The sequence below is a fragment of the Nicrophorus vespilloides genome, unplaced genomic scaffold (genome assembly GCF_001412225.1).
Source record: "Nicrophorus vespilloides isolate i.1.1-1 unplaced genomic scaffold, Nicve_v1.0, whole genome shotgun sequence".
NCBI classification, from domain to species: domain Eukaryota; kingdom Metazoa; phylum Arthropoda; class Insecta; order Coleoptera; family Silphidae; genus Nicrophorus; species Nicrophorus vespilloides.
The window spans coordinates 32,439-59,619 of record NW_017099656.1 but is presented as its reverse complement, the minus strand read 5'-3'; the positions used below and the strand labels follow the sequence as shown (position 1 = coordinate 59,619).

Below are 27,181 nucleotides of genomic sequence, written 5' to 3'. Positions count from 1 at the left end.
GCGACAATTTTACGTCGACATCACGGATAATATATAAGCATAGGATTTCATCATTTAAGCTATAATCCATACACGTTTCAAACAGAATATAATTGGTTATATTTTATCATTAATTACAACAAAGTTCAATGCACCATATTCTTCATATTCTATAAACAAATAAAATTCTTGAATATTAGCTAACCATAAGAAAACTTCTACCCAAAAAAAAACAATTACAGTCATATCTCGACTAAGATTAGTTGATTAAGCGAAACTTCGTTTTCAGAGGAAACATTTTAAAATCTGTCACGTTACATACAAAGTGAAATCACAATTAAAAGTATTTGTCTAAAGTTGATTGACTATTTAATTATCATCATTTAACAATAACATTTATTCCTAAATCAGAATCATTTTCACTAAAAAAAACAACTCTAATATGAATAAGATGAAATTCTTATGTTAAATATAGTAATAATGTATAGTAAATAAAGTATAATGTACATATAAGGCATAGCCCCCTGTATAATATAAAATAACAAGATAGATGAGAGTAAACCAATACACGGAAATTTAAACTAAATTTGGTAACGCAATCTGAATTAGTTGGAAAATTATTTTTCCATAGTTATAAGCAGTAACGTTATCTATTTGATTAGCTATATCAGATTCTATAAGGGTTATACAATAATTTAAGTCTTCCTATTTTGCAAACCTATAGAATAAATAGCAACTGCTATCGAGTTGTTCAGAATGACAAAAGATACGATTGACAGTGAAAACCGATGAAGCTTAAGCCATGTCTCGTGGATATGACAGTATTCTGCATTCACATCATGCTTCATCGGAAAGCTTTAGCATCGACATCGATAAGTCTTGGGCTAAATATTGCTTTGACAGTAGTTATTATATAACAGACTTTTAAACTAAAGGATTTTTGCTGCTCTTTGTGAAAATATGATAGTTGAACATAAAACATTGTTGTATTATACGTCATGCAGATGGTTGTCACGCAGTTTACGAACTAACACTATCGAGTATAAAAGTGTACATAGATTACATAATTACATATAACGATGAATTTTAAATATTTAAATACGCATTATAGAGATAAACTTGATATTTCAATAACCAATCAACTAATAATGTAAACCGCATTAACAGCAGACGAGAGTATTGATTTCCTATTAATGGACATCTCACGATTGAAAACGTGATATCGATTTATTGAGCTATATTTAAACTTATCTGTATATCCTCACATAAATGATATAAAATTAAAGAATAAATATAGAGGCTTACTATAAATATTAGAATATTGAATTAGTGTTGATTATCAGTATATTTACCAATAAATGCCACTAAATTATATATTTAAAAAACAACCCACATGGATTAATAAAGATATTTTTGATAACAACATTCAAATTATTTCATTTAAAATGTTTTTAATATACGTTTATGTCCTATTATTTCATAGTGTACAGTGTTAAGACTTGCAACTTTATTTTGTCATAAACCTAACTAGTAGACATTATCTACCATCTGTAATTTATAAAAAAAAATGCCATGACAAAGAATCAATCATCAAGTTTTATAATTTTACTATAAATATGCAAATATAAGAGATTTTATTAAACTATAAGTGTTATTACAATTAATAAGGTAATGCTAATTTAATCCGCAAAATAATTTTCTCATGACTAGGAAAAAACGTCTTTAAAAAAGATGTTGCTCGGTTTCGAATCGGAATGTAAATTACTCCTTAATGTACTTTTTACAATCATTACGAAAGCAATGAATATGACTTCGGCTACACTTCTCAATATGTATAACGATGTCGCATTTTCATCTAACCTACTATTACGCAAACAAATTGCACCTTTCGTTCGAGTTGCATAATTGCAGATGTCCTGTTCCTGCCTTATGCAAGTGACACAAATTACACCTACGTTAATTGATTAGTTACATTTAGTTTGACATTTAATTTATTGCATTTATATAATTATATTTTATTAACTTACCTAGTTACACGAATATTTAATTTAACCACTGACATTTTAGTTTTGATAAATTTAGAACTGTCAATTTGCTTACCATAACAACCAATGTTATATAACAAAAAGGTACTTCATTGGAATTTCATTCAATCATTATTTATTACATTTGCTTCTATTTAAGTTGCACTCAATTATATAATGGTCTTTTAATATACAAGATCTGTTTTCAAGTTCTCAATTCCTTTTTGTAATGTAAAGACTAATGTTATACAATGAAGAAATGGTTTATTAGAACTACTTTTGTTTTTTTATGTTTATTGTTATTTAATGCAATTGTATAATTATATTTTATGATCTTTACTAGCTTTATGTTTTAGCTACACCTGATTTATTTACTGTCACTTTGTTAAATATATATCTTGCTATGTAAATAGTTGCATCAGTTACATGACACTAATAAACAAATCTATTTATATCTTTCTGCTATCTGTCATTATTGTATCAGGATAATAATAATTAAATGCATTGAGTTTCTGGGTCAAATATTTCATTGCCATTTATAACAATGATAATTTATGAACAGTAAAACCCATTGCGTCAGTTTTGCATGGCATTCTTGAATTTATTGTTTTTACGATTTAATAACAATTAGCAGGATTCGAATTAACGAAGGCAGCTGATTGTCGGTTAATCGTCAATTATAAATAATTTATTTTGCAAAATGAGTTATGTGGGTGAGGTATAGGTGCAAACAACGAATTCGGTTTCGGCTCAAACAAGGATTTCCGGCTCCGCGGAGGCCGAAGTCAATGATCCGAGCTCATTGGAACGTTTTGCAATGTAACCCGAAAATCTGGGTTAAACATATGAATAACGAAGCAAGAGTATGGAGTAAATATGATATTACGCATATGAATCACAATTATTTTGATTTTGAGTGCGCGCGTTTATTCCCGATTTTGATTGTCTTCCTTCCCACTTTTGACTCGAGTGACTCACTGGAAACGAAAGAATTTCTTTACGGCAATGCTCCTCGACATTGTATGCTCTCCTCTCAGTTGTTGTAGTTTCTTTCTCTTTCTTTTTTTCTTTATTGTTGTTGTTGTTGTTGTTCAAACAACGCAACGAGAAAGTTCTTTCTTTCTCTCTTCGTGATCGACGCCAACATCACCGACGGTACTGGCCAGTTTCACGCTGCATATTCAAATTACAACCACCTCAACCGGTTCATACTTACTACACTCTGACTGCTTAAGTGCGTTACACACATTATGTTTATTTTTTTTTACTATTACTATTCTCCGGAGAAAGCCTTTTTCTGTAAATATTTATAAAGAAAATCAGATTCCGCTCGATCGTAGTTGCAGATATGCACGAACAAGATGTTTCCTTTTTTTATGATCTTTCGAGACGCTTTTATTTCCGTGCATGTTTGCTTCCTTTATGAATTCATTTTATCCATGCTTAGTTTATTCATTACTTTTTATTTCCAGCACAACAATTACAACTGCATATTGAAGGGAAACAAACATTTTCATGCAATACATTTTCATACATTGCTAATATAAATTATCAAAAAAAATCTAAATTAATTTCAGTTCGTGATTTTATTTATAATATTTTTTTATTAAAAACTAATTTGATTTATATACAGATTAAAGTTACTATGAATATATGTATACATAATACATGTATATTAGTATAATTTACGTTTCTATAGAAACATGTATAGATAACATCTGTTTTTTCCTGTAGGAACGATACTTTCTGATTATCTTGGACCACTGAGAAAATTTCAAGCATACGTGACCCCAATGATTCTTTCTCTCTGATTTTCCTCGTTTTCAAAGAAACTCCAAGCAGTGAATTTTTTGGGAATGCAATTGATTCTGATTTAATTCTCAGTACCCCAAAATTTGCAAAATCTTTTTATTACTAGGAGATACTCTGACATTAAAATGGTGCCGGTAATTACTCTGAGTTTCAATAATTGATCTTCCATTGGAATAGAAAAACCCAATGAGTTTTACTCGTTCCAGGTCATGTACATTATCTAGTATAGTCTCCAAAAGTTAAAAATTAAAAATGAACCAGTTACGACTTCTTCAAACCCTTCAGTATTTCAGGCTTCATCATTTATTTCTATTTTACGTTTTATTGAAATATCAATATAAGTCATAATTAATAATATTAGTTATACACATAAATACGTGGCGTCTAACAAGAGTTCGCTAAGTTGACTGAATAAAACCAAAATAAAAGCAAATTTATTTTAATATATTTAATTTTCATCCTTTTGTAATTTCTTTACATAATTTCCATTTATTTCAATACATTTCTTAAGTCAGCAGAGCCACCTTTCAAAACATTCCTCAAAATCGGCTTTTTGGATCTTTTAATCTTTTAATTAGTGATCACTTCATTGGAACTAAAGACTTTTTACTTCATTTTTTTTCGGAAACAGCCAGAAATCACAAGACGCTAGATCAGTAGAATAAAGTGCTGTGCGAATTTCAGTGATGCCAGAGAGCGCAATAAAGTTGTTGGTTATTTCAGTAGTATGAGTGGGAGAATGATCGTGATGTAAAAAGTATCGACGAAGTTCCCCTTTTTTCTGGTTTCCCAACAAATTTTTGAAAACTTGTGGTAAGCAAGTTTCTGTGTACTACTTAGCAGTTACCCTCTGACTAGTTTCGAGTGAGATAGCAGCTACCACTTTTACCCTGGTAGAGTAAATCGACATCATCACTTTTGTTGCTGATTTTTGTTGTCTTGCTTTATCTGGAGGAATTTGCAACTTCTGCGCTCCATACCATGAACTGCTGTTTGGTTTCCAAGTCAAAGTTATCAAAATTTTCCAAGAAATATTTGACAAAACGAACACGTGCCTTTATTTGGTCGTCATATAAAAAACGTGGAACCTATCGAGCAAATTTCTTCGTGCAGCTAAAGCGATTATTTAATATATGCGACAAAGCCATGGCATTCAAGCCCAGTTCATCAACTACCATTTCATGTGTCACTCTTGGATCTTCGTCAATGTTTTCCTTCTATCATCGGTCGAAGATTTTGGGCAACCTTCACGAGGTTCGTCCTCCACAGAAAAATCTCCGGTCTGAAAACTTTGAAATCATTTGGAAATAGTCACAAAGGATGATGCATTCAGTCCATATACATTTTGGCATTCCTGGAAAATTTGCATAGGCTTGAGTTGACGTCGAAATCCGTAGAGAATGACAAAACAAATTTTTGCTGTGTTTGTGGTGGAATTTCTACCAACCTTACATGACTAATTTTGCATTTTCTCTATCCATATTTACCGATCTTCTTGAAATCTGACATGAAATATCGTTAGACTTTAACAAATTGAGAAACAACTTTTGTTGTTTCAGAAATAAATCAATTAATGCCAACTTAGCGAACTTTTGTTACAGTAAGTTTTAATAAAACTCATTTACTTTCAACTATTATAGTTTTTCTTATACATTATCGTTTCAATAAAAAAAATCTTTATGAACCAAGGAATATAAAGTTGAAAAAAATGTGGACACGTAAGAGATAAAATATATTATTTAACTGTGTTCGAAACGAAACTGTCCACGATATAAAGAATCTGCCCTGCTGTTCGCAATTCCATTATGTGTAGAGATGGGGGGAATCCGCAATTGATCGAACGTTTTGTTGGATTTCCAGTCATCGCTTCATGATTATTTTATTTATTGCTTCGCCAAAATGGAAGTAGACGCATCACATTTTTTTTTATTACTTTTATATAAGAACTAATAATGTATTCCCTCCGATAACCAATCTATTATAATGACAATAAAAACTTCATTTCCACATGGAACATTCAAATATCTTTCACACTTAGATAATGAAACTAAATAATTTGAAAGTAATCAGTAATATATTTTATATTGTTATTCTGAAATGATATAAATGTTATTTTTTTATAATCACTTATAACCACCTTTTTTGATGTGATTTGGTTGGTTTTGAACCTGTCATGTTCGTATTTCAACTATTTCTCAATGAATACTAACCGATTTTGCAAAATAAACGCTCAAATTAATGTTGAATGTATAAATTATGCAATAGTTCATTTGATTTGTATTGTTACTGTACTAATTTTTAAGGAAATGCTTGAAAAAAATTATTAAAACAATTTCTGAAAATGTAAATTATAATTTCACAGATTTGTGCAACCATTTTACTCAAAATTTGTAAACGAACATGCAAAAAGAATATGTAAATTACATTCTCAATACATTCAAGTTTAGTTTGAGCAATAATTTACAAAAATCCCTTAAGTATTAATCGAGATACATTTGAAAAATTATGTATTGATTTGGAAATTTTTGCAAATTTTTCTCCAATATTCAACATACTCTATATATATAAAATTTAGTTTCAGTTTACAATTTCTAAAATAAGTTTATTAATAATTTAGAAGTAGTTGAAAAACTGAAGATATTACTTTTTAGGAAATAGTAAGTAACTATTGAATGAACTAGTAAATGAACATTCCAAAATCGTTTAAGCATTCATTGAGAACTAATTGAAAATCTGTTAACATTCATTTTTCAAAAATTGTAACAAATTTTTCATCATTTTTGGAAAAAAAAAAAAATATAAATAGACAAATTGTGGAAAGTATGTCAAGATGTGAAAAAAAGTATCAAATAATGATTTCAAAACGGCGTTACATATAAAAATGTATAGAAGATATACATCCTTGTTAGAACATTCCGCTAAGCAGAATATATTCTGCACCGTTCAAGTTGAGCAGCGTGCGGTTCGCCGTTACATCAATCGCATCTATTATTGAAGGAAATCCAGTTGCGCAAAAGCACCTAATTTCTTTCTAAAAGTTGTTAAATAGACTTAATCTTACTTAGTCCTAGCATTAAGCTGAAGTGCCTAACTGTTAAACGCGACCAGTGTTTAATTATTTAGATGCAACTCTTTCCGTTAATATAGTTGATATTTCTAAATCTTAGAAGATTATTATTATTCATGTTTTCAAAACTTTCAAATATTTTGTGCTAACCTATATAGCAGTGTACTACAGTTAAATGCACTAATTGTTTGTTGCCTTTATAAGAAAGGTTGACATCGATAAACCGGAATCGTATGTTGTGGCACGTTGCTACTAGGTAAGTTACCGATTTGTGGACAGGACAGGAAGACAGATAAGGTTGACAATAATTGACGGATTTGCTATTATTAAATTGAGGTATGGACAGTTACACGTGCAAAAGGAAACTGGAACAAATATATCACGGATTTACTCACATTGTAAGGAATTAAAATGAATATTTCAATTTATTTTATAACATTCATAATATCATGTTCATTTCAAGAAAATAAGTGGATATTAAGAGTTTACGCAATTATTAAAGAAATAATTGTTAGTTAGTTAATAATTGAATGTTACATATATAATCTAGATAATATTTGTATTTTTAGGCTTATTAAAACAAGGAATTGATAGTTAAATAATAAAAAACATTGATTACTGTTTAACTATTTTTATGATCATCACTAGAGTTTGAAGTATTGAAAAATATCGATAGTTTGAGAACATAATTGGAAATTTATTTTTGCTGTAATCATTACAAACTTTATAATAAAAATAAAGAAATAATGGAATTTCTTTTTATTGATTCATCATTAAAGTATAATATTATTATTTTAGTATATCAATTAATTGAATTAAGAAGATATAATAAAATACATTGTGGCAATTCATTTCGGAGTCTATTTAATCTCCATCTATTTCCATTTCAACTATCTCTTTCTCTATTATTTCTAAAAGATTTTGATGATTTCTTTCATATGTCTTCAAGAGGATTACACACATTTCAAAGTTATTACCGAAAGAAACAATACAGGAATCCAGGACTTCTCTTCTCACCGTCACTCGTTATGCGAAACTTTGCTCGTTAAGCGAGTCATTTCTCTTACAATTCATTTTGCTCGTTAAGCGAAATACTTGTTTAACAGTTTAAATTTGAAATTAAACTGTTTTACTGATTTACTTTAACAACTGTATTAAATTAAACAAAAATATCAATTTTTCAATTCATTTTTTTTTGATATTTTTTTCTTTATGCATTTTTATCACATTCGATAATAAATTACAATTTGAAATTATTTTGTACAAAAAATATTTTGATCGATATTCCTTTAGATAAATTAAGGCCAATAATGATTTGTAAATAAAGAAATTAAAGCAAATTAGTATTTAGGAGTTTGAAATTTATCTGAAGGTAATTGATAATTCTATAAATAATTAAATTGTATGGTTATGCATTTTGCATACAGAACGATACTTTTTTTTAATTATACACTATCATCATATTTTTGTTGCTTTGTTAATACAATATGTTATTTAATAAAGTAGAATATGTTATTAAATTTATTATGATAAATGATTTATGAATATAATCTAGTAATTTTATTAGTTAACCCCATTTTATATTAAATATAATAAATAATGTAATCAAGTTAATTATTACTTGATGTATATAAATCTAATTGCGTTTAATAATTGAAATGTCAATAATGCGTGTCTCGATTCCTAAAATTATAATGGCGCATGCCGACTTTTGGAGCTTTCTAATTGTAATTCAGCTTTTGTTGTTCCATTAGAATTTTGTCACTTTTGTGGAGCGTCTAGCGGTGGTTGCTCGAATCGGACTAAAAGAATGCTAACCGTATTATCCGTATGGAACTTAAGAAAAGGAGTCGCTTCTATTCAAATTAATATTCATTTCATTTTCGACACACTTTACCCGTAAACGGTCTGTACGTTCCAAAGACAACATCAACAACAACGGATCGAGACAACAACACAAAAAAAATAGAGGAAAGACAATAGGGATCGTAACAATTCCATTACGATTTTGTTGTTCGGTTTTCTTCTGCTCGAACCAATTTCACGGTATAAATGTCACAAATGTGTGCCCCAAAAATTAATTTGATCCAATTTCGTTTTTGTCATTCTGTTCGTTCCGTTTGTTATATATATATCTCTATTATATGTAGATACGAGTGTATTTGGAGATTTGTCAGCTTTATGCACCGAGAAATATTTGGGGCAGAGGAGAATACGGTTTTCTGTGTGTGTGCCAATTAGATTAGAATTGCAAACTGTTGCGCGCTTCTATCTAACTACCTTTTTTGTGTGTATTTCTAGTTGTAGTTGCAGTTGTTCTATTTAGTTATTTGCTTGTATATATTTTTCTGTACTTGTTTCTCGTTTTATTTTCGGGGGAAACAAAATCGATCTGCTATGGTGGGATTATGCAAAGGGCTGCCGGGGCGGAGCGACGCCAGACGAAGCGTCGCGACGCCCGACCAACAAGTATTAGGTGAGTGCATGGAGGCAACAGCGTTGCATGCGTGCGGGATCGCGAAAGAAGGGCCAATTTATCAGTGGATCGTGTGAGTGTGTGTTTTGCGTGCGTGTGGATGGGTGTGCTTTATCGTAACGTACTTATTATAAATTATTCACAAAATCAATTCGAATTGATAGAGTTCAGTGATGAGACTGGAGCCTCTTGGGATTTCGGGCGATGGATTTCCTGGGTTGTTGCAGCTGGCTGTGTCCTGGTTCTGGAAGTATGAAGTCCTGCACACCGGACAAGCAGGAGCACAATACCAATTCGCAGGCGGCATCGTCCGGGCCCAATCCAAGTCCGGGAAGCTCCAATTCCTGTGACGACGTTCATCCGCTGCAGAAGAACTGTTACCGTCTTGTAGTTTTAGGTACGATTCAACTTCGAACTGCGTCATAAAGTTCAAACTAAAATATTCGCGATTTTCAGGTTCCGCGAGAGTAGGAAAGACCAGTTTGGTGTCCAGATTTTTGGGTGGTAAATTCCAAGAGAGCTACACCCCCACGATCGAGGATTTCCATAGGAAACTTTATAGAATACGCGGGGAGATCCATCAGCTGGATATACTGGACACGTCTGGAAATCATCCGTTCCCGGCAATGCGGCGGCTCTCTTTCCTCACAGGTTAATTGATTGATTTCCACCTGCGCTAAATCTGAAACTGTCTTTTAGGTGACATATTCGTAATAACGTTCAGCATGGACAGCAGGGAAACGTTCGAAGAAGCGATCAGACTCAGAGAGCAAATATTGGAAACCAAACTGAGCGCTGGTGCAGCCTCGAGCACAGGTCTGACCAGGAAGAAGACGTTGCCCAGGGTACCCATGGTCTTGGCAGGAAACAAATGCGATAGAGAAATGAAGTGAGTTACTTTTAATTTTAGTGGTGGAAAGAAATATTTTATTTAATAATTGCTTTTTAAAAATCCTAGAACTGTGACAGTAGACGAGGCTATGGCCTACTGCGAAACCCAGGACTCCAGTTGCGTTTTCGTAGAGACTTCGGCGAAGCGCAATCTGTATGTGGATGAGGTTTTCTACGAGCTGTTCGTTGTAGCCAATCTTCCTCTGGAGATGGCCCCGAACCATCACAAACGAGTGAGCGCCAACTTTGGCTCTCCCTGTCCTCTGCCACCTCCGATGCCCTCGCACCATCCGAAGAAGTACACCCTATCGGTGAAGAGACGCCTGAGCGATGCCTGCGGAGTGGTGACACCCAATGTAAGAAGACCCAGCATTCGTACAGACCTAATGATAATGCGCACGAAAACCTGTAACATGGGCGACAACATGTCGAACCCTAATTCCGGTGCTCTAAATTGGAGACGCCTCGAACACGGTTGCAACTTACTCTAATTACATCATACCTAACAATTATTATTACATGATGGATTTCAGAGGAAACGCTCGGGTGTTAAGCGATAGGCACTGGATCGGCCGGGTCTCACTCAGGTCCCACCCAGTTTTAAACGACGAAAATCGGCCGAATCGAGCGAAACGGAACGTTTACGTTTTTGGCATTTGTCGTTTGCGTGCAACAGGAGAAGACATAAAATTCTGCGGCAATAATTTTGATAATTGTGTAGTAAGAGATTACAGGGTCATTCAAACGTATATAGAGTGCGATCGGATTCCAATGTAATTTGTATATATATTAAGAAGAAATGAAGCGAAAAAAAATATTAATAACAACAGCAACAAAAATCATGGCAATATTTTCCAAATTTTTTATAACAATATATTTACATTACTGTCATTTTTTTTCTTCAAAAACAAATTTCCAAAAAAAAAATTAAATAAGGTAAAGAAACTAAAAGAATGTCGATATACTTTAAGATTAGTTTAAAATTTAAATGATTTTCATGAACGATCTCACTATTCAAAATTTGCAAAGTTATTAATGAATTTGAAAATATGATAATTAATTTTAATAAATATATATTAACGCTCAAATCGCATATTAAAGACAATGTATAAAGGCTCTTTCCAATTACGTCTCAATCGTTAAAGTAAAGTATACTTCTATATAAGCTTGCAAACTCCACTTTAACGCGCGCCTAAAACTTACACATTTTTCGAACATAACATTTAAATTTTGCAAGAATATATATATTTGATACTACCTATTATTTGCTATCTACCAATTATATTTATAAAAATATTGCGAAACTATATTATAATATAATATTTATTAACATTAGTACCTAAAATTCAATGGCTTAAAATAAGCAAACAAAAAAAAATCACCAAAATTATTATAACAAAACTCATTCGATTTATTCTAAAAATGCAATTTTTATGTTCTGTTTATCTAGTAGAATATGCAATATTATAATTCAAAACTAGAGTTATTTCCTATAAAATACTCTCCACATATCAAATTCTTATTATGTAAGAAAAAGATAAATCTTACACACTTGATGTTCAAATAATTGTATTAAAATATATATTTTTGTTTTCAAGTCTACTGGAAGGCATTTTCTGAAAGTTTCTGCAATTAACTATTGATATAAAAGAGGGCTGCAAATAATCTATAATATTACGCATATTTCAAAACTATTCAATATAACCAGCATGATACATTTCTACATGTATAAAAAAAACAAACTCTAGACAGACAGAAAATAACTTGTTCTACAGTCTTAACTCCACACGCATTCACACAAATCACTGTTGAGAGGTAAAGCGCTTAACAAATACCGACACAACTACTACTTATATACAGAAAAGTTTGTGATTAGGATACAGTAAAGTGTCTATAATTGAGAAGCCCAACATTTATATAAATATATTATATTGAGCACCAAAAAGGTGAATTACATAAAAAAAAACATATGTGTGATGTTCTATACTATATCGAAATAATTACCACAAGTAGTATTAAATTAATTGAACTTACATGTAAATGACCTAATATTAATTGATGTTTGATGACCAATAATGCCAATTTGTGTATTTTTTATATGTGTATATATAATAATAAATTCATTATACGAGCATGTTATGTAATTACAAAATATGGACGAGGAAATGGATTCGATATATTAAACGTTTTGATGTTGAAAATTAAAGATGCAATTTTATTTATTTATCCAGGAAAAACATATAATATGAATTTGTATAATTTACATGTAGAATCATTTTAGATAAATTTATCACTCTTATATAAATGCATAATCATCTTTTTTTAAGATTTGATCACTAATTGTAAGAAATTATATTTCATGGAAGAGACAAGATATTGGTTGAAATTTAAAAAAAACAGTATCTTAAGGTCAAGATATTAATGTCAACCAATTCAATAAATTACTCATTCAGAGCAAAAAGATCTTAAAATAATAAAATATATTTTCAATGTGCAAAATAATAAACGTTCTAGAAATGATGTGCAGAAAATATGCGTATGATAATTTAGTTACCAATCAGGAATGTTTTAATACAGAAACTTGTTTTTATTGCGCTATAAAGTTTCATCAAAGAGAATATACAATTAATTCTTTAATTAATAAGAGAATTATGAAAATACAAGTAAACCGGTTGTTTGGTACTAATTATTGGACACAGAAGGCGCTGTGCCTTTTAATGCAATTTTTTGGATATTAAATTTAATTGATTGCAGTTTATAGATTAAATAAAGATCATTTATTATGAAGTATATTGATTGTAAATATAAAGAAAAGAAAAAACAAGTTTTGAAAGTTTGCAAAAATTTTGACAGCAAAATTGGGTTCGACTACTTTGACAATTGATGGCATTGATGGCGTCCGACACAAACACAAAGGTGCTCCGTGTTTATATTCTTTTTAGTGCCCAATGAGTAGTTATTTGTATTTGGATTCTATATAGTATAGAAGATAGTTGCACTTCGAACATTATACATTGCAAATCGTACAGCATAAACCTATAGTGAAATGAGGTAAGCATAATATTTACTTAATTCGTCGATGGGGAAAAGTAGCGGAGCAGAAGAAACAAAGCGATCTCTGAATCAGCAGTGGTTTGTTTATATGTTTGTGTTGTTTTGATTTAGTGGTCCAAGAAGCAACATGTCCCAAATGAACGGGAACAACCGCCGACCGCCCAACATCCACAGAGTACCCTCCATGGAGAAACCTCCGGCTGTACAGCATGATGAACTTATTAAATATATTTGTGATTCATGGACCAAAGTTTGTCAGGATCTGGATAAGAACACAACCAAGTATTACAACGAACAGGAAAATATCAAACTGAAAGATTTTCGTCCATTCGATTTAGAGGCGTTCTGGGGAAGGCGGACCCACAAAAATTACCATCAACCACAACATTCATAGCAAATAGGTTAACTTATGATTTCTATTTTATTTCTGACAATTTTTTATGAAGTAAATGACTACAAATCAATTGTTTATCCCTCTGTTTTTCTTCTCATTGTTTCTTTTTTTTTATGGATACGCTGAGATGTTTTCATTTCATGATGCAAGTGAGACTGATTTGCAGTGTAGTGGAGCACCTTATTGTGTTTATTACAAGTAAAAATTAATTACAAAACAAATGATCATTCTTTTTTTTTCTTATACAAAATAAATTAAAGCGCATTTTTATAAATAGACAATGAAGTTATTTACTTCTACCTGCAGGCAAAGCTACATCGAAAACTACTGGTGGATTATTTGGTATGTAGTTTATGTCACAAGTTGAAGCATTGATGAATATTATTTTACCATCTGAGGTTACTCCATAACCTGAAATACAATACAAATTTAAAAAAAATTGCATTTTGTTTTTTAAATAGAAATTACCTTCATGGATATGCCCAAAAACATGGTATTTGGGTTTAACTCTATTTTGAACTGTTGTAAACAGTTCCACACAGCCAGCTCTCACCCCAGAACAAGTAAAATCCCCATGTCCTAAGGGTGGTGTATGAGTGATTAGAATATCAATTGCTGTAGGAATATTATTCCATTTATTTAGGCATTCATCACCTCGGCTCAAGTTGAAAGCCCAATTGCCATAAGCAGGTTGCCTAAAATAAATAATTTTAAACGTACTATAAAATTTCATGTAAAATGGTATTTTTACCATGGGGATCCATATAATTTAATACCACAAATGTCATAGGATTCATCCTCAAGATAAATACAATTTGTTAAATACTGCCTAATATTGTCAGTCTTAACTGCATCACCAATGTTGGAGTTCTTCTTTCCATAGTTAGGGATTTCTTCATTTTCAAAGCATCCAGTGTGCCTTGAATTGGAGCTTTGTTTAAAACAATGGATAAAATTGGAGTCGAAACTGAGCTCATGGTTTCCAGCTATGACTATTTTGTATTTATGTGGCAATGTACCTAACCAATTGTTGAACTCAATAACTTCTTCCTTCTGTCCACATTTTGTAAAGTCTCCAGCATGAATGAAAACATCTCCCTCTGGTATGTCATACTTTATGTTGTGTATAAGTGAATGGGTATCACTCATACATACAAATCTCAGCTTGTTTGGCTCTGCAGGTTTCGTTGGTATTTTTACATTCAGCTTGAAGACCTTCTGGGACCGAAATATCTCAGCCCAAGCTTCTGTGGGGTTATTTGTCAATGGATGCACTTCAATATCCATGATTCCAAATTAATTGCGAGTATTTACCGTTTTAGTTATATAATTGAGCATTTTTATTTATTGCAAATGTTTAAAAACATCTTACTTTTTACATTCATGCCATTCTAATTGTAGATTTGTAGCACACTCAACGTGACAGATGTTTATATTTTTTTGACATCTGTCAGTTCATTGTTTATTCTACGTTCAAAATGAATAAATTGCGTTGCATTTTATTTATAGAATACAAATTCTATCTTTATCTCATCAAACGTAAATAACAGATATAGAAAAATATTCTATCAGTGCACTTTAATATTGCAATGGTTAACAACATGCATTTTGACAGCTGTCAAACGGTTTGTCGCATTCGACGTGTTTGGACGTGTTGTTCTAAGCAAGTTGGGATGAAATGTTTTAAGAAAAAGAGATGAAAGCGTCTTGATTGTGTTTTTACAATGGTACTTAGAGGAGGTGACCACATAACATTGAATGTAGATTCTTCCTATAATCAGGATCCAACCAAGAAATCAAAAAGTTTGCGAAGAGTGAGTGCAGGTATGTTGATGTATCTTCATTCATTGATCCATTTCATTGTTGTAGCTTTGGAGGCAATTGTCCCGGTGTCAAAGAAGTACCATTTACATATTTGGTGCATTTATCATATGTGGCCTATTTTATGTAGTGACAGATAATGATGCTAAAACTTCAGTGGTTAATCAACCTGAGGATGTGGAAATTCCTAAAAAGGATGTCCTTGTGAATATGAGGAATGATCCAAGGGATGTGGATAATGAGTTGCCTCCAAATATAGGTCCACAGGAAAACCATGTGTTAGAAGAACCTGAAGATACTCGTAATGTTGACATCAATGTCAATAACCTTAGTCCACATATATTTTCTAGTAAATTTAAAATGATTAATCATAAAATACATATATTTAATTATAATAATATATTTTATAGGTAAAGTTACAAAGAGACAAGAAGCAGTTATAGATGCTTTTAAGCATGCTTGGAAAGGATATAAAACTTATGCATGGGGTCATGACCATCTGAAACCCATATCTGAAGGTTATCATGATTGGTTTGGCTTAGGTCTAAGCATTGTAGATTCACTAGATACTATTTATATAATGGGACTTAAAAATGGTATTTAGAAATTAAGAGCATTTATAAAGATATTGATACTAAACTAATTTTCTTTTAGAATTTCAAGAGGCACGTGATTGGGTTGACAAACATTTACATTTTGATATTAACAGGGATGTTAATTTGTTTGAGGTAACAATCCGCGTTTTGGGAGGATTGTTAAGCATTTATCATTTATCTGGCGATAGAATGTTTCTTAATAAAGCTATAGACTTGGGCGATAGACTCTTACCTTGTTTCGAATCGGAGTCCAGTGTGCCTTTTTCCGACATCAATTTGTTCACTCGAAAAGCGCACGCACCGAAATGGTCCCCGGATAGTAGTACTTCTGAAGTGACCACGATACAATTGGAGTTCAGAGACTTAAGTAGAGCATCAGGAAACCCCAAATATGAGGTGAAACAATCAATGGAAGTTTTTGTTGTAGATATTTTAATGTTTTATTGTAGAAAGTTGTTGCTAATGTTTCGAGGCACGTACACGGATTGGAGAAAACAGATGGTTTAGTTCCTATATTTATTAACGCAAATACAGGCCAGTTTAGATCGTATTCTACAATTACGCTCGGCGCGCGCGGAGATAGTTATTATGAATATCTTTTGAAGCAATGGGTGCAAACAGGGAAAACGATGGATTACCTAAGAGATGATTATATGGAAGCTATATCAGGTGTTGAAAAACATTTGGCCAAAAGGACTGCGCCGAACGGATTTCTATTTATAGGTGAACTGTTGGTCGGAGGGAAAGATTTCAAGCCGAAGATGGATCATTTGACTTGTTACTTACCCGGTACTTTGGCTCTCGGAACGCACGTGGGTCTTCCCAATGATCATTTGAAATTGGCCGAAGAGCTACTCACTACGTGCTACCAAACCTACGCCCAGCAGCCTACATTCTTGGCTCCCGAAATAACGTATTTCAATATCCAAGGCGAGAACTCTAATGATATGTACGTTAAGAGCAACGATGCGCATAATCTTCTTCGACCAGAGTTCATCGAAAGTCTGTGGTACATGTACCAATTCACAGGCAATAGCACTTATCAGGATTGGGGCTGGCAGATTTTCCAAGCATTCGAAAAGTATACTAGGGTTGCGAACGGATACACGTCAATTGGCAACGTTAAGAATGCGGCGAACGTTCGTCCGAAGGACATGATGGAATCCTTCTTTCTTAGTGAAACTCTAAAGTATTTGTACTTGTTATTTAGCGATGATACAAAGTTATTAGATCTAGATAAATTCGTAATCAATTCTGAGGCGCATCCGCTACCGATTTATCAAACTTAATATTTTAGTTGCAATATTGAACAGTTGTAATCTAGTCGTTATTATTTTATTTGTCAGTGACTGATTAGGAGTTTTAGGTCTTAAAATTCTGCACAACATATTTACATTTCTTCTTTTTTGTTTGTTTGTTCTCTGATTCGGGGCCAATTCATTCCAAGCTCTCTACTGTTAGTAGTAGCGAGATAGAACTGCCAGGGTTTTATTTTACTTTAATCTTGGTGTTTAAACCTCACATGTATCACACCTGTAATTGATCGTTTATTCTCAATTCTTGTATTAAAAATAAATACTTATTACTATATGTTTCTCTTATTTTATTTCTTTCGTTATTAATTACAGATCTAATTCGAAAAATAAATATTATCGTTACATGTAAAAGTAAATAACAATGGAAAGTAAAATGTTAATAACAGTAAATGTAGGCAATAAATATAAATAATACATTTTTCACTTTGTTTAATGGAATTTCGGGGTAGTATAGGGTACGTACATAGTGTCCTCTTCTACGAGGCCGAAGGTCTCAAAATATAATTTTATTTACACACGAGTCGCATAATGCGATGCTTCTCATTAATCAATGCGATTTTACTTTGTTATTATCAACAATACTATTATTTCGTTCCCTAAGTTCCTCTTTGCTTAGACTAAACAGTCCTGCGAATTCAGCCTTCTTCTCTGCATAACGCAGGAAACCGTCTGTAAAACATAAATATTATTGTAAATTTGAAATCTGTTCATTCAACTTAAATGATTTATGCAGATCTACCAAGATCATTGTACTCTCGTACATATATCTGTACATTACTTTGCTTAACGGGTTGTAAATACGAATGTATGTAATATCGAACGTACGTTAAATAACTCATTTAGTTTACAATTGATTGATTTTCATTAATCATAGTTATTATATCAGTAATAAAGGATAGTTACCAAAGGTGACGTAACCTTGGCAGGTAGAGTCGATGCGTTGAAAAATTTCCCTTGATTCGTAAATGCTCATCGACAAAGTGTGTACTAATACTGGAACAAAATCATTTTCAGATAGCCTTCCTTTACCGCTGCTATCGTAAATCTGAAACGTAACACAAACATTTTATAAATATTGTTTCCGCCTAATTTATGAGACTGAAAATGAAATCATCCAAATCGTGCCTTCCTAAAAATATCCACAGGCGCTCCAGAAATAGAACACGCGTGCGAAATATCACCTCATGAAATAAAAATAGCATTGATACCTTTAATGGATTTCAATATTTTAACGCTACGTTTCAGCACAGATAATTTTAAGATATTGATAATACCTTGAAAGCTAGCCGGAGAATCTCTAGAGTTTTCCTATTCTCCGTCACTCCGACGACACCTAGAACGTATTCCCGGAAATCAATCGAGCCGCTTTTGTTCTGGAAACAAAAATATAATGTGGTAAATCATGTTGGAAGACTTCCAAAGAACATATTTACCTTCTCGTATAGATTGAAGATGCGTTGCGCGTTACCATCATTCGCCGCAACATTGAGATAAGAAGAAAATTCCACGTACGAAATTTGGCTGCAATCTTGACAACTCAGATTCTCTATAAAACATTCCTCGATTTTCGTCTGATCAAGCCCTAAGCGCGTTCGCAGTTTCTGCACTTCAACGATCACATTTGCGTTAGGGAGATTCATTTCTTTCGCCCTTGTCATCAATTTGCAATCGTCATAGGTGTAGTCCATAACAGGTACTCCTAAAGCCCTATAATATTAAATATTAGCTTTTATTTCACAAAAGTTCCATGTTATAGATACTTAATAAAAGTGAATCAAGATTTTATTTGAACGTAACTTTAGTAAATAACTTAGTAAAATAGTATTACTTTGCCATAACTGCTCGAACGTTGCTGGCGAAAAGTTTTGGGTCTCGTTTTTCCTCTTCGCTGGGCGTATAGACTGGGAGGAATTCGATTTCGCAGTAACTGTACACTTGTGTCAGAGTAAGCCATAAAAGTTTTAAGCTGTAAATGAAAATGATATGCTTATGTGAAGGAAATAGCAAGTTGCATTCATAAGTTTACGCGCTAGGTCCTTCCCAGGTCCAGGTAACTGTATCCAATTTGTTGGGATATCTTATGCAGACCGGCTGAATTGGTACTCCAGGATAAAAAGCTCCCGGTTTGAAGGTAATCAGGCAGGATCGATTGGTGCACGTTCCTTCCGGGAAGATCAAGATCTGCGGCCAGTCCTCTTTGGAAGTGGCGCGACTTATGATCTCCTTGATGGTATTCTGACGGGAATCGGGATCGTCGCGCCATACGTAAACTGGTTGCGTAAAGTTGATCAACTCTGAGGATATTTAGAAGATATAGAAAGAAAGAGAAAAAAATGTATACAGTCATGCGGATCTTGAATAGACGAGGTATATACGGATGTGCGAGTGAAAGTGATCAAAGCGTACTTCCTATGTATGGATTGTCGCCGCTTTCTCGCCTCACGATAATCGAAGGGAATCCCGTATAGTAGACTATGCCGCCGTCTAAGAAGGTAGAGTGCGGAGCTATGACCAAAATCGGGGCTTCCTCGCGGGACGCCTGTTTTCCTTTGAAAACTACGTGCATCCCACCAGCCCTGTAAGTGGTCTTCCCCAGAATGCACAACCATTTTGTTAACGTCCTAGTAAAAATCCAAAAAAAAAAACAACAACAGTTCATTGTTAAATGTAAGACTCTTAAAGATATATATTGATAGTTAAAGAGATAGTGAAATAGATAAATATATATATATATGTATAAAAGAGAGAGAGGTGTAAGGAAGTACAAGATTTGATCACCTTCACAGAGTCCGCAAAGAATTAGTCAGTGTTAGTATACATACTGCCGAAGAATGGGATGGAGGCCGTTTCGCCCTTGGCCACAATCGAAGGGGAATTTAGGTAGACCATAGCTATGCTATCCGTGAAGGAGGAGTGCGGGGCCAAGGAAATGACCGAAGCCTCGCATCTAGGTGCCCTCCGACCTATTACCTTCACCCGGAAACCACCCACATAGAACATCCACAGCACCGGATACGAAGCCACCACCTTTACTTTGCTATATATGTATACCCAATATAATTAATTAGAAGTGATCGTTTTCTTTTGTTTCGGTGCTTCGAATTGGATGCGTAGAAAACATGCTGTATTATTGCAATTATTGATTTCACATGCATGCATCGATATTAATTGTATCCAGAAAACAGATAAAATGAAAGAAAATAAGGAACAACAGAGGGAAAGCAATTGAACGTACCTCCTCCATCCTGTCACCGGTCGTTTTTGAAGATCCTGCTCTGTGAGACCCCAAAGTCCTAGACACGCCAACATCCATCCAACAATCAATAAGATGCATATTAGACACACTCTAATTGGGAGCAATACGATCGTCAGGAATGCAGTCTGGAACAATTTCAACAACTGTTAACATTCTGTAAACGTAAACAACACCATATTATAAAATAACTTAATTATAATAAAACAAAATTTATTACTAAGCAACGACTCTCATAAATAACTTGATTATAAATTTAATAATTAAAAATCATGTTTTTTCCAAATACTCACAAAACTAATTGTATTTTGCTTTTTAATCAATAAATATAGATTAAAAATATAATTTTAAACTAATTTTTATAGTATTTTTAAGCATAACATAACGTTAAGTTACTAATAGTTAACATTCTTAATAATACTTTGAAGTTTTGTTTATCTTATATAAGAAGCTGGCTAAATTGGACTGATACTATTTAATATATTTTGTGGTGTTAGAAAACAAGGTATAATTACTTAATAGAAAGGTGTTAATCAAATGTTATAAGTATAGATAATAATAACGTTTCTATTAACATCAGCTGTTTCAATTTGCAAATTCTTTAGTATCTTTCATAATTGTTTTCTATATATCTAGGTTATAGATTTTATATTATATTCAAATTACGTGGCTTTTATTAGCAATTTGCGACATCTTGCTATTAAAGTTTAAGAAATTAATCTCAGCAAATTCTTCATAATTACTTTACAAAACGTATAAATAAAAGCATTTAAAGGATTCAAATGTCCTTGAGCAAATGTTGTGTGTAAGCACATCTCGCTTAAAGATAAACATTCAAACCTTACTACAATTACTTTCATCGCAATCAACGATATCGTTTTAATTTCGTTGTTTTTTCGTGACATTTTCCAAGCATTATTTTAAATAGCTTAACTTGATAAACAATCAATCATCAGAAAATGCATTAATCAATGATGATTGCGATGCGCGTGGATTTGTGCGAGCTTTCTAATCATTAATTCGCAACGTAACGTTCTTTTCTCTCACAGCCGTGTGCCTCCGTAAAGACGCACAAAGTTTGCGGTGGTTTGCCATCTCCTCGTGTTTCCGGGAAGTCCGCAGCTCAATTAAATCCAGTTTCCAAGACGTAATCAGAAACCGTCCGTGCGTTTTCGCTTCGCCAAGAGAAACTGCATTACAATTCGTTTGATTTGATTCACTGTTATTTATCGAATCTAAGAACGGTTTTGTTGTTGTACATTGGACATAAATTACCTTTATTATAAGCACAATTACATTCAAGACTTATCTAATGAAAATAAAAATTGAACATGAAAGAACATTGCGTTTCACTAATTCAAACAACCATTATCATACACATAATTGTGTTATTTTAACGCTTCTATTAATTTAGTTACGTTGTAAATAGTTGTAGGAAAGAAAGATCAGAGAAAGAAATGAATATAACGGTTATTATCTAATTCATTGTTTCTTTATTGGAAAGCAATAAAAGCCACATTGGGTTAATTGAAGATCATAATTGGAAAGCAATTGCAATACAGAAAAGTTAATGGTTTTATGAAAATAATGGTATTTTTTGTTTGTTATTTATTGAATTTCATAATCTAAAAAAAATGATTAAATGATTTGCGAAAGAAGAATAATTTACAGATAATTAGCTATAGCGTGAGATATATAATATCATAGTATTTTCTAATGGAGATAATAAATATTTATTTGTAATATTTCATTGATAAATCCAAAATTACCAATGGATATTTAATAGTAACTTCAATTACAGTCAATTTGTAAGCTTGATTAACTATAATTACGAATATTGCATATCATTTATTGCGATTCGAATGTTATACTGTTTGTATTCTATAATTGGTTTATTTTCTCTAAATTATGGAGGTTTCATAAACTTCTTATAAGATTTATTTCCTAGATACTTATGTCATTGCGAAGTTTTTTTTATTGTTGTAATTTTCAGTACAAATGAAGTTCATTAAATAAAAATCTCCATTAATTATAAAGCTATAATTTCACCCAAAGATGAATTGGTACACCGTTTCCGCATTTCACATCCTCGATGCTTTTTATATTTATAAATAATTCTGCATGTATTCAGTTTCTAAGCATTTCCCAGCGAGAAGGAGTAACATAAAAAAAAACACTTGAATTCCTAAATATATGCGACTGACATAACGTGTGATTTAAAAAGGAAAGTATTCCGGACTGGACAAAACCTTGCGGAATTGGATGCGACGTGTCTATAAGGAAACAAGTGTCGAACCGGTTTTTCTTTCCTTTTCCTGCAGATTGCTTTTGTATAGTTGCGTCGTTAAATTTTGATTCGTTCCGGTTCCTGGGCCTCAAGAAATCGGTGTCGTTCGATATATCTGGTTTATCGAGGTGGAGTGCAATAAAGGTATGAAGCTCATCCCTGTGCCAAATTTATTATCTGCGATGGAAACAGATCGAAAGGAAAATGGGTCAAGTGTTTGCAACATAACAGCAACCCTCTCCAATAAACTAGAACAATGTGCATTGAGGTGAGGAAGTTAGATGGACTACGTGCTAATCAAATTACGGGCATTATGCGGATGTTCCATATGCTCCACCATCGATAATATGTGTCACATTATGTCACTTAGATATGGAAAACAAACAACTATTTTTTTTACAAATTGAATTCATGTCAAAATGTTTTAGCAATACACAAGTTATTAAATCACATGAGTTATTAACTAAATAAGATACAATATTCTTATATTATAATCAGCGTTTATCAACCTTTTTGTCACACAACCCAACATATTTGGTTATTGTAATTTCACGAGTTCCTCTGTTTATCACAAGGTGACAACTGTCATTTCGCAACCCATAGGTTGAGAAACACTGGAGTAATATCAAATGAAAAACTCTTTTTTTTAGAACCAAATTTTGATGAGAATAGTAATTTATCATATAATGTGATTAATTTAATTAATAATAAAACATAGATTTAATTATTTACATAAAGATTTCTTTGTTAATAACCAATTGTTAATTTATCTATAAGTCGACTGCATTCGTAATTTCAATACATTCAATCGTCATAGGGCAATAAAGAAAACGCCTTTTGTATGTAAATTAAACGTATAACACGTTTTTATTGCACGCCTTTATATGCAACATATGAACACGTAACTTTACAATCATTTATAAACTTTTCTATATATTAAATGTATAAAATTCGTAATATCCAGTAAATTTCTATTATTTATGGATTCATTTGGAATTTAATTATTTCGTACAATTACGTCTTAATCTTAATTCCTATATTCTTCTCATAGCACATCTCTCTTTATTCAAAAGGTCAAAACTGTTATTAACTACCTACAATTGTTAAAAGAAAGTTTTAAAAATTATAAATTTGTTGTTTATAAAGATTTCCCAGAAACTAATTAAGGTTGCGATTTTAGTAGAAAGATTAGAAGAAAACTACAATTTAAACTTGTATATTCCTTCAATATAAAAACTACATGCAATTCAGCAATACCTCACATAGTACGGCTTTGATAAGTGTGGATTTACTATAGTACGGTTTGAAAATTTCAAAATAAACGAAATTTTAATTCACAAAATAAAAATAACATATTTTGTTTACATAATCGTTTTTTCTCTTTAGCCAAGTCTATTTTTGTGCGGTTGATTTTTGTATGTACAGTGGAACCTGGCATAACGAGCATTTCGCTTAACGAGCAAAATGAGCGACTTTTCGCATAACGAGCGAGGATGAGAAGATGTGTATTTTTGAATATATTTCACGTTGCGAGTAAAAATCCGGAAATTTTGGAACGGATTAAACTCGTTAAGCGAGGTTCTACAGTATTTAGTTCATTCGATTGGTCCAGTTTCAAATAGCGCGGGATAAATAACAATTACACGCACATCTTTATTAATTCAGATTGTTTATTGATAGTAATAAAAACTATAATTTATTACATACATAAATTAAATACATTGATTGATTTTATTTTATTAATTTCTATTTGAGAATGAACTATTAATACTTTACGATTCAAATCCAATTAGCATGAGTTTTCTAAAGCAGTTAAAGCACGATTTTCATTTGTGAATATGTAACTATTTATACATAATATTAAATAAATAATGAGTCACCACTATCTCACAATTATGCTGACAAATGTTTATATTATATTGATAAAAGCACGTGTTTATTATGAGAAATGAATTTATATATTATTTATTTTACTTTATATAATCACGTTCAGTTAAAATCAATTTTAATCATCGTTTTGCTGAATCAATCAAAAAATACGTGATAAAAATTGTGACAATTCGTTACTTAGATAAAGCAATTCTATGAAAAATATATATATATATATATATTTATTTTATTTAAGTAAATATTAATGTTCAAAATCATAGTTATGGTAACAATCCACAAATCCATCGCTTATCCATTTAAGCGACCGATTTACTCAATGTTCACATTGATGAACAGTTTGTGAATAAAACTATTACAACATAAAAAGAAATTTCTTTTGATTCATTAATTTCGAGTCCTTTGTAACAGATAATTATTTATTGTGATCGAGTATTCTTAAACATGTATTTATTTTTTTTACTCATTTATGTAAAACTGCTGTGAAAAATATTATTGTTATTCAATTGCGGTGATATTTAAGAATAATTTAATAAAATATATAGAAAAAAACTCAAAAATACAAAAAAATAACTCAAAATCACGTGTTTTCACTTTAAAGTTAAAGTTTGATATCTGATTTATTTTACTTGCATCAATTGGTTTTATGGCAACAATTTTGCGTTGATTTTGTCTTCACATAATTCTCATGTATTTGCTATTTCTTTTAGTAAATTAAATGACGAGTTACAAACAGTTAATGTTCATTTNNTGCCTGACGAAGATCGACGTTCTAACGGATCTCCCCATGCAACGGATGGTTTGAACCAAGACAACAGCAATAAAAAAGTATAATAATACGAAGAAGTTATAAAGCAAAACACAATTTCCTCTCCGACGACCCAATTTTCTTTTATAAGCCGATACAAATTTTATGCTTCAAACCCAAAATAAATAGAAGAAACAAAACGACGAACAAACGAGAGCTCGCGTTTCAACATTAATTGCCTGCTTTACATTTTCTAATGATGATATATAATAATTCTTTGAATTATATTACTCTTTTTTTGTGGTCAGTGAACCGAAGTGAAAGCATTCCATCCACAAACGCACATGCATACGGTCACAAAATGAAAAAAAAAAGAGAAATATTAAAAAACTTTCTCTCCAATTGCATTGTAGATTATTTTAGGTACGGGCAATTTGCATAGGAAACACGCATGGTTTATTAACGATGCGGTCGTTTATTAATATTTTTTTTTGCTAGATGCTCTAGCGTTTTGAAGTTTCTTTTCTTAGATTGGCGCCTCGGAAGGTTAAAATGCGGAGAAAGTGTTGAGAGGAGAAATGTGTCTATATTTTTTTATACGCTTTTTTAGCATACATTTCTCGAATGGAAATAGAATTAAAAAGAAGTATTTGAAGAAGATGTTAAAGAAGTTAGTAGAAGAATAAGAATAGAGTAGATAAGTTTATTTGCAATGCGTATTATTTGGATAAACACGCGCGTTGCTTTCTAGTTTGTGAAGAGTCTGTGATGTTGACTTACTTTGATCTTCTCCGAGGTGGTCTCCAGCTCCAAATGGTGGACGAACGGGTTGAGGAGAAGACTGTCCTCGGTGGCAGCTATGCCTGCGGCCAGTTTAGCTTCCATCGTTGAGAGATGAACACCGGTTATCCAAAAAAATGATTCAGCACGAGTCGAAGGAGAAGCACATCATCTTCTTGGTGGTAACTTTGTGGCTTCCGCGAAGTTGCGTGCTCGCGAAGCTTTCAATTGGAAATGTAATCTGTTTATGTTGCGCGAGGCGGCGCAATCGCAAAAGTAGGTCTCGCGGAAACGGACGAGGAACTTTTATTTTTGGCGGTGGAGGAGAGTGAGAAATTCACGCTAAAAGGGAGTTAAAAAAAGGCAGCGCGTCGCATGAGGAGGAGGAGAAGGAGGAGGCGGCTACGGTGAGGGCGGCGGCGCCGGGGGGCGCATTGTTGTCGGCATCATAGGATCCAGGAGAATCGATAGGAGAGACGGGCATGCCCATATGGCAGCACCTTACTGATATGACTCATTCGAAATTCCCATCCAGAGTTTTTCCCTTAACTTACGCTCACGATTTCCAATTAATATTTTTAAATCATCATCTAATTTATTTTGTATTGAGTAATAAACCTTCAGCTTAATAATACTTTTATTTTAATATATTCATTTGTAAAGTAACCTAACTTCCATAAAAAAAAGTCAAAGATTCTTAATGGCATAAAGTTTTACTTGGAAACTGTAATCAATATTCAGAAAAATATTAACTATCTCGTCTTTATTAAGACTTTGAACTTAAGTCTTCAAGATC

General features: G+C 32.3%; 6 protein-coding genes across 10 annotated transcripts in view; 3 read left to right on the top strand and 3 right to left on the bottom strand.

Annotated features, from left to right (window-relative positions):
* Nucleotides 1-9,541, bottom strand: part of LOC108565063 — a 39,694-nt gene extending 30,153 nt beyond the window's left edge. Inside the window, exon 1 of the mRNA XM_017924324.1 lies at nt 9,484-9,541. The gene's annotated coding sequence lies outside the window, so the exon portion shown is untranslated. The remainder of the gene's footprint in view (nt 1-9,483) is intronic.
* On the top strand, nt 9,060-11,087 carry LOC108565064 (GTP-binding protein Rhes). 4 transcript variants are annotated; one of them, XM_017924330.1, is made up of 6 exons: nt 9,060-9,358; nt 9,523-9,755; nt 9,815-10,009; nt 10,058-10,247; nt 10,317-10,723; nt 10,783-11,087. In XM_017924330.1, exons 2-6 carry the CDS (start codon nt 9,563-9,565, stop codon nt 10,800-10,802), a joined length of 1,005 nt encoding a protein of 334 aa, XP_017779819.1. In that variant the 5' UTR covers nt 9,060-9,358; nt 9,523-9,562; the 3' UTR covers nt 10,803-11,087. The 4 variants fall into 4 exon arrangements, with proteins under 4 accessions (XP_017779819.1, XP_017779817.1, XP_017779816.1 ...); XM_017924328.1 differs by having other exon boundaries at nt 9,060-9,431; XM_017924327.1 differs by having other exon boundaries at nt 9,060-9,462.
* Nucleotides 11,088-13,115: 2,028 nt separating this feature from the next.
* Nucleotides 13,116-13,767, top strand: LOC108565054. Its single transcript, XM_017924309.1, has 2 exons — nt 13,116-13,300; nt 13,415-13,767. The coding sequence occupies exons 1-2, from the start codon at nt 13,296-13,298 to the stop codon at nt 13,695-13,697; spliced, it is 288 nt and encodes a 95-aa protein (XP_017779798.1). The 5' UTR covers nt 13,116-13,295; the 3' UTR covers nt 13,698-13,767.
* LOC108565053 (UPF0046 protein C25E10.12) lies at nt 13,757-15,165 on the bottom strand. Its single transcript, XM_017924308.1, has 3 exons — nt 14,449-15,165; nt 14,166-14,392; nt 13,757-14,108 (listed from the first exon to the last, which is right to left on the bottom strand). The coding sequence occupies exons 1-3, from the start codon at nt 14,982-14,984 to the stop codon at nt 13,984-13,986; spliced, it is 888 nt and encodes a 295-aa protein (XP_017779797.1). The 5' UTR covers nt 14,985-15,165; the 3' UTR covers nt 13,757-13,983.
* Nucleotides 15,166-15,317: 152 nt separating this feature from the next.
* Nucleotides 15,318-17,677, top strand: LOC108565052 (endoplasmic reticulum mannosyl-oligosaccharide 1,2-alpha-mannosidase). Its single transcript, XM_017924306.1, has 5 exons — nt 15,318-15,511; nt 15,567-15,867; nt 15,929-16,114; nt 16,173-16,510; nt 16,564-17,677. The coding sequence occupies exons 1-5, from the start codon at nt 15,422-15,424 to the stop codon at nt 17,401-17,403; spliced, it is 1,755 nt and encodes a 584-aa protein (XP_017779795.1). The 5' UTR covers nt 15,318-15,421; the 3' UTR covers nt 17,404-17,677.
* A 120-nt stretch (nt 17,678-17,797) lies between these two features.
* LOC108565066 (lysophosphatidylcholine acyltransferase) lies at nt 17,798-26,956 on the bottom strand. Of its 2 annotated transcripts, none has more exons than XM_017924340.1 (9): nt 26,386-26,956; nt 20,666-20,811; nt 19,837-20,051; nt 19,457-19,724; nt 19,259-19,396; nt 18,864-19,137; nt 18,705-18,803; nt 18,334-18,475; nt 17,798-18,099 (listed from the first exon to the last, which is right to left on the bottom strand). In XM_017924340.1, exons 1-9 carry the CDS (start codon nt 26,488-26,490, stop codon nt 17,978-17,980), a joined length of 1,509 nt encoding a protein of 502 aa, XP_017779829.1. In that variant the 5' UTR covers nt 26,491-26,956; the 3' UTR covers nt 17,798-17,977. The 2 variants fall into 2 exon arrangements, with proteins under 2 accessions (XP_017779829.1, XP_017779828.1); XM_017924339.1 differs by lacking the exon at nt 19,837-20,051 and adding an exon at nt 20,253-20,467 and having other exon boundaries at nt 17,799-18,099; nt 26,386-26,820.
* Between the last annotated feature and the right edge of the window lie 225 nt (nt 26,957-27,181).

Excerpts from the sequence above, each read along its gene's own strand:
- LOC108565064 (XM_017924330.1), top strand. The coding sequence starts at position 9,563 with ATGGATTTCCTGGGTTGTTGCAGCTGGCTGTGTCCTGGTTCTGGAAGT. Across the intron at positions 10,248-10,316 it reads AAATGCGATAGAGAAATGAA|AACTGTGACAGTAGACGAGG; the intron begins GTGAGTTACTTT and ends TAAAAATCCTAG. Across the intron at positions 10,724-10,782 it reads TTGGAGACGCCTCGAACACG|AGGAAACGCTCGGGTGTTAA; the intron begins GTTGCAACTTAC and ends GATGGATTTCAG.
- LOC108565053 (XM_017924308.1), bottom strand. The coding sequence starts at position 14,984 with ATGGATATTGAAGTGCATCCATTGACAAATAACCCCACAGAAGCTTGG. Across the intron at positions 14,393-14,448 it reads AAATTATATGGATCCCCATG|GCAACCTGCTTATGGCAATT; the intron begins GTAAAAATACCA and ends TATTTATTTTAG. Across the intron at positions 14,109-14,165 it reads TTTTGGGCATATCCATGAAG|GTTATGGAGTAACCTCAGAT; the intron begins GTAATTTCTATT and ends ATTGTATTTCAG.
- LOC108565052 (XM_017924306.1), top strand. The coding sequence starts at position 15,422 with ATGGTACTTAGAGGAGGTGACCACATAACATTGAATGTAGATTCTTCC. Across the intron at positions 16,115-16,172 it reads TATAATGGGACTTAAAAATG|AATTTCAAGAGGCACGTGAT; the intron begins GTATTTAGAAAT and ends ATTTTCTTTTAG. Across the intron at positions 16,511-16,563 it reads CAGGAAACCCCAAATATGAG|AAAGTTGTTGCTAATGTTTC; the intron begins GTGAAACAATCA and ends GTTTTATTGTAG.
- LOC108565066 (XM_017924340.1), bottom strand. The coding sequence starts at position 26,490 with ATGGAAGCTAAACTGGCCGCAGGCATAGCTGCCACCGAGGACAGTCTT. Across the intron at positions 18,804-18,863 it reads TCTTCAATCTATACGAGAAG|AACAAAAGCGGCTCGATTGA; the intron begins GTAAATATGTTC and ends TTTTGTTTCCAG. Across the intron at positions 18,476-18,704 it reads TTCTCCGGCTAGCTTTCAAG|ATTTACGATAGCAGCGGTAA; the intron begins GTATTATCAATA and ends GTTACGTTTCAG.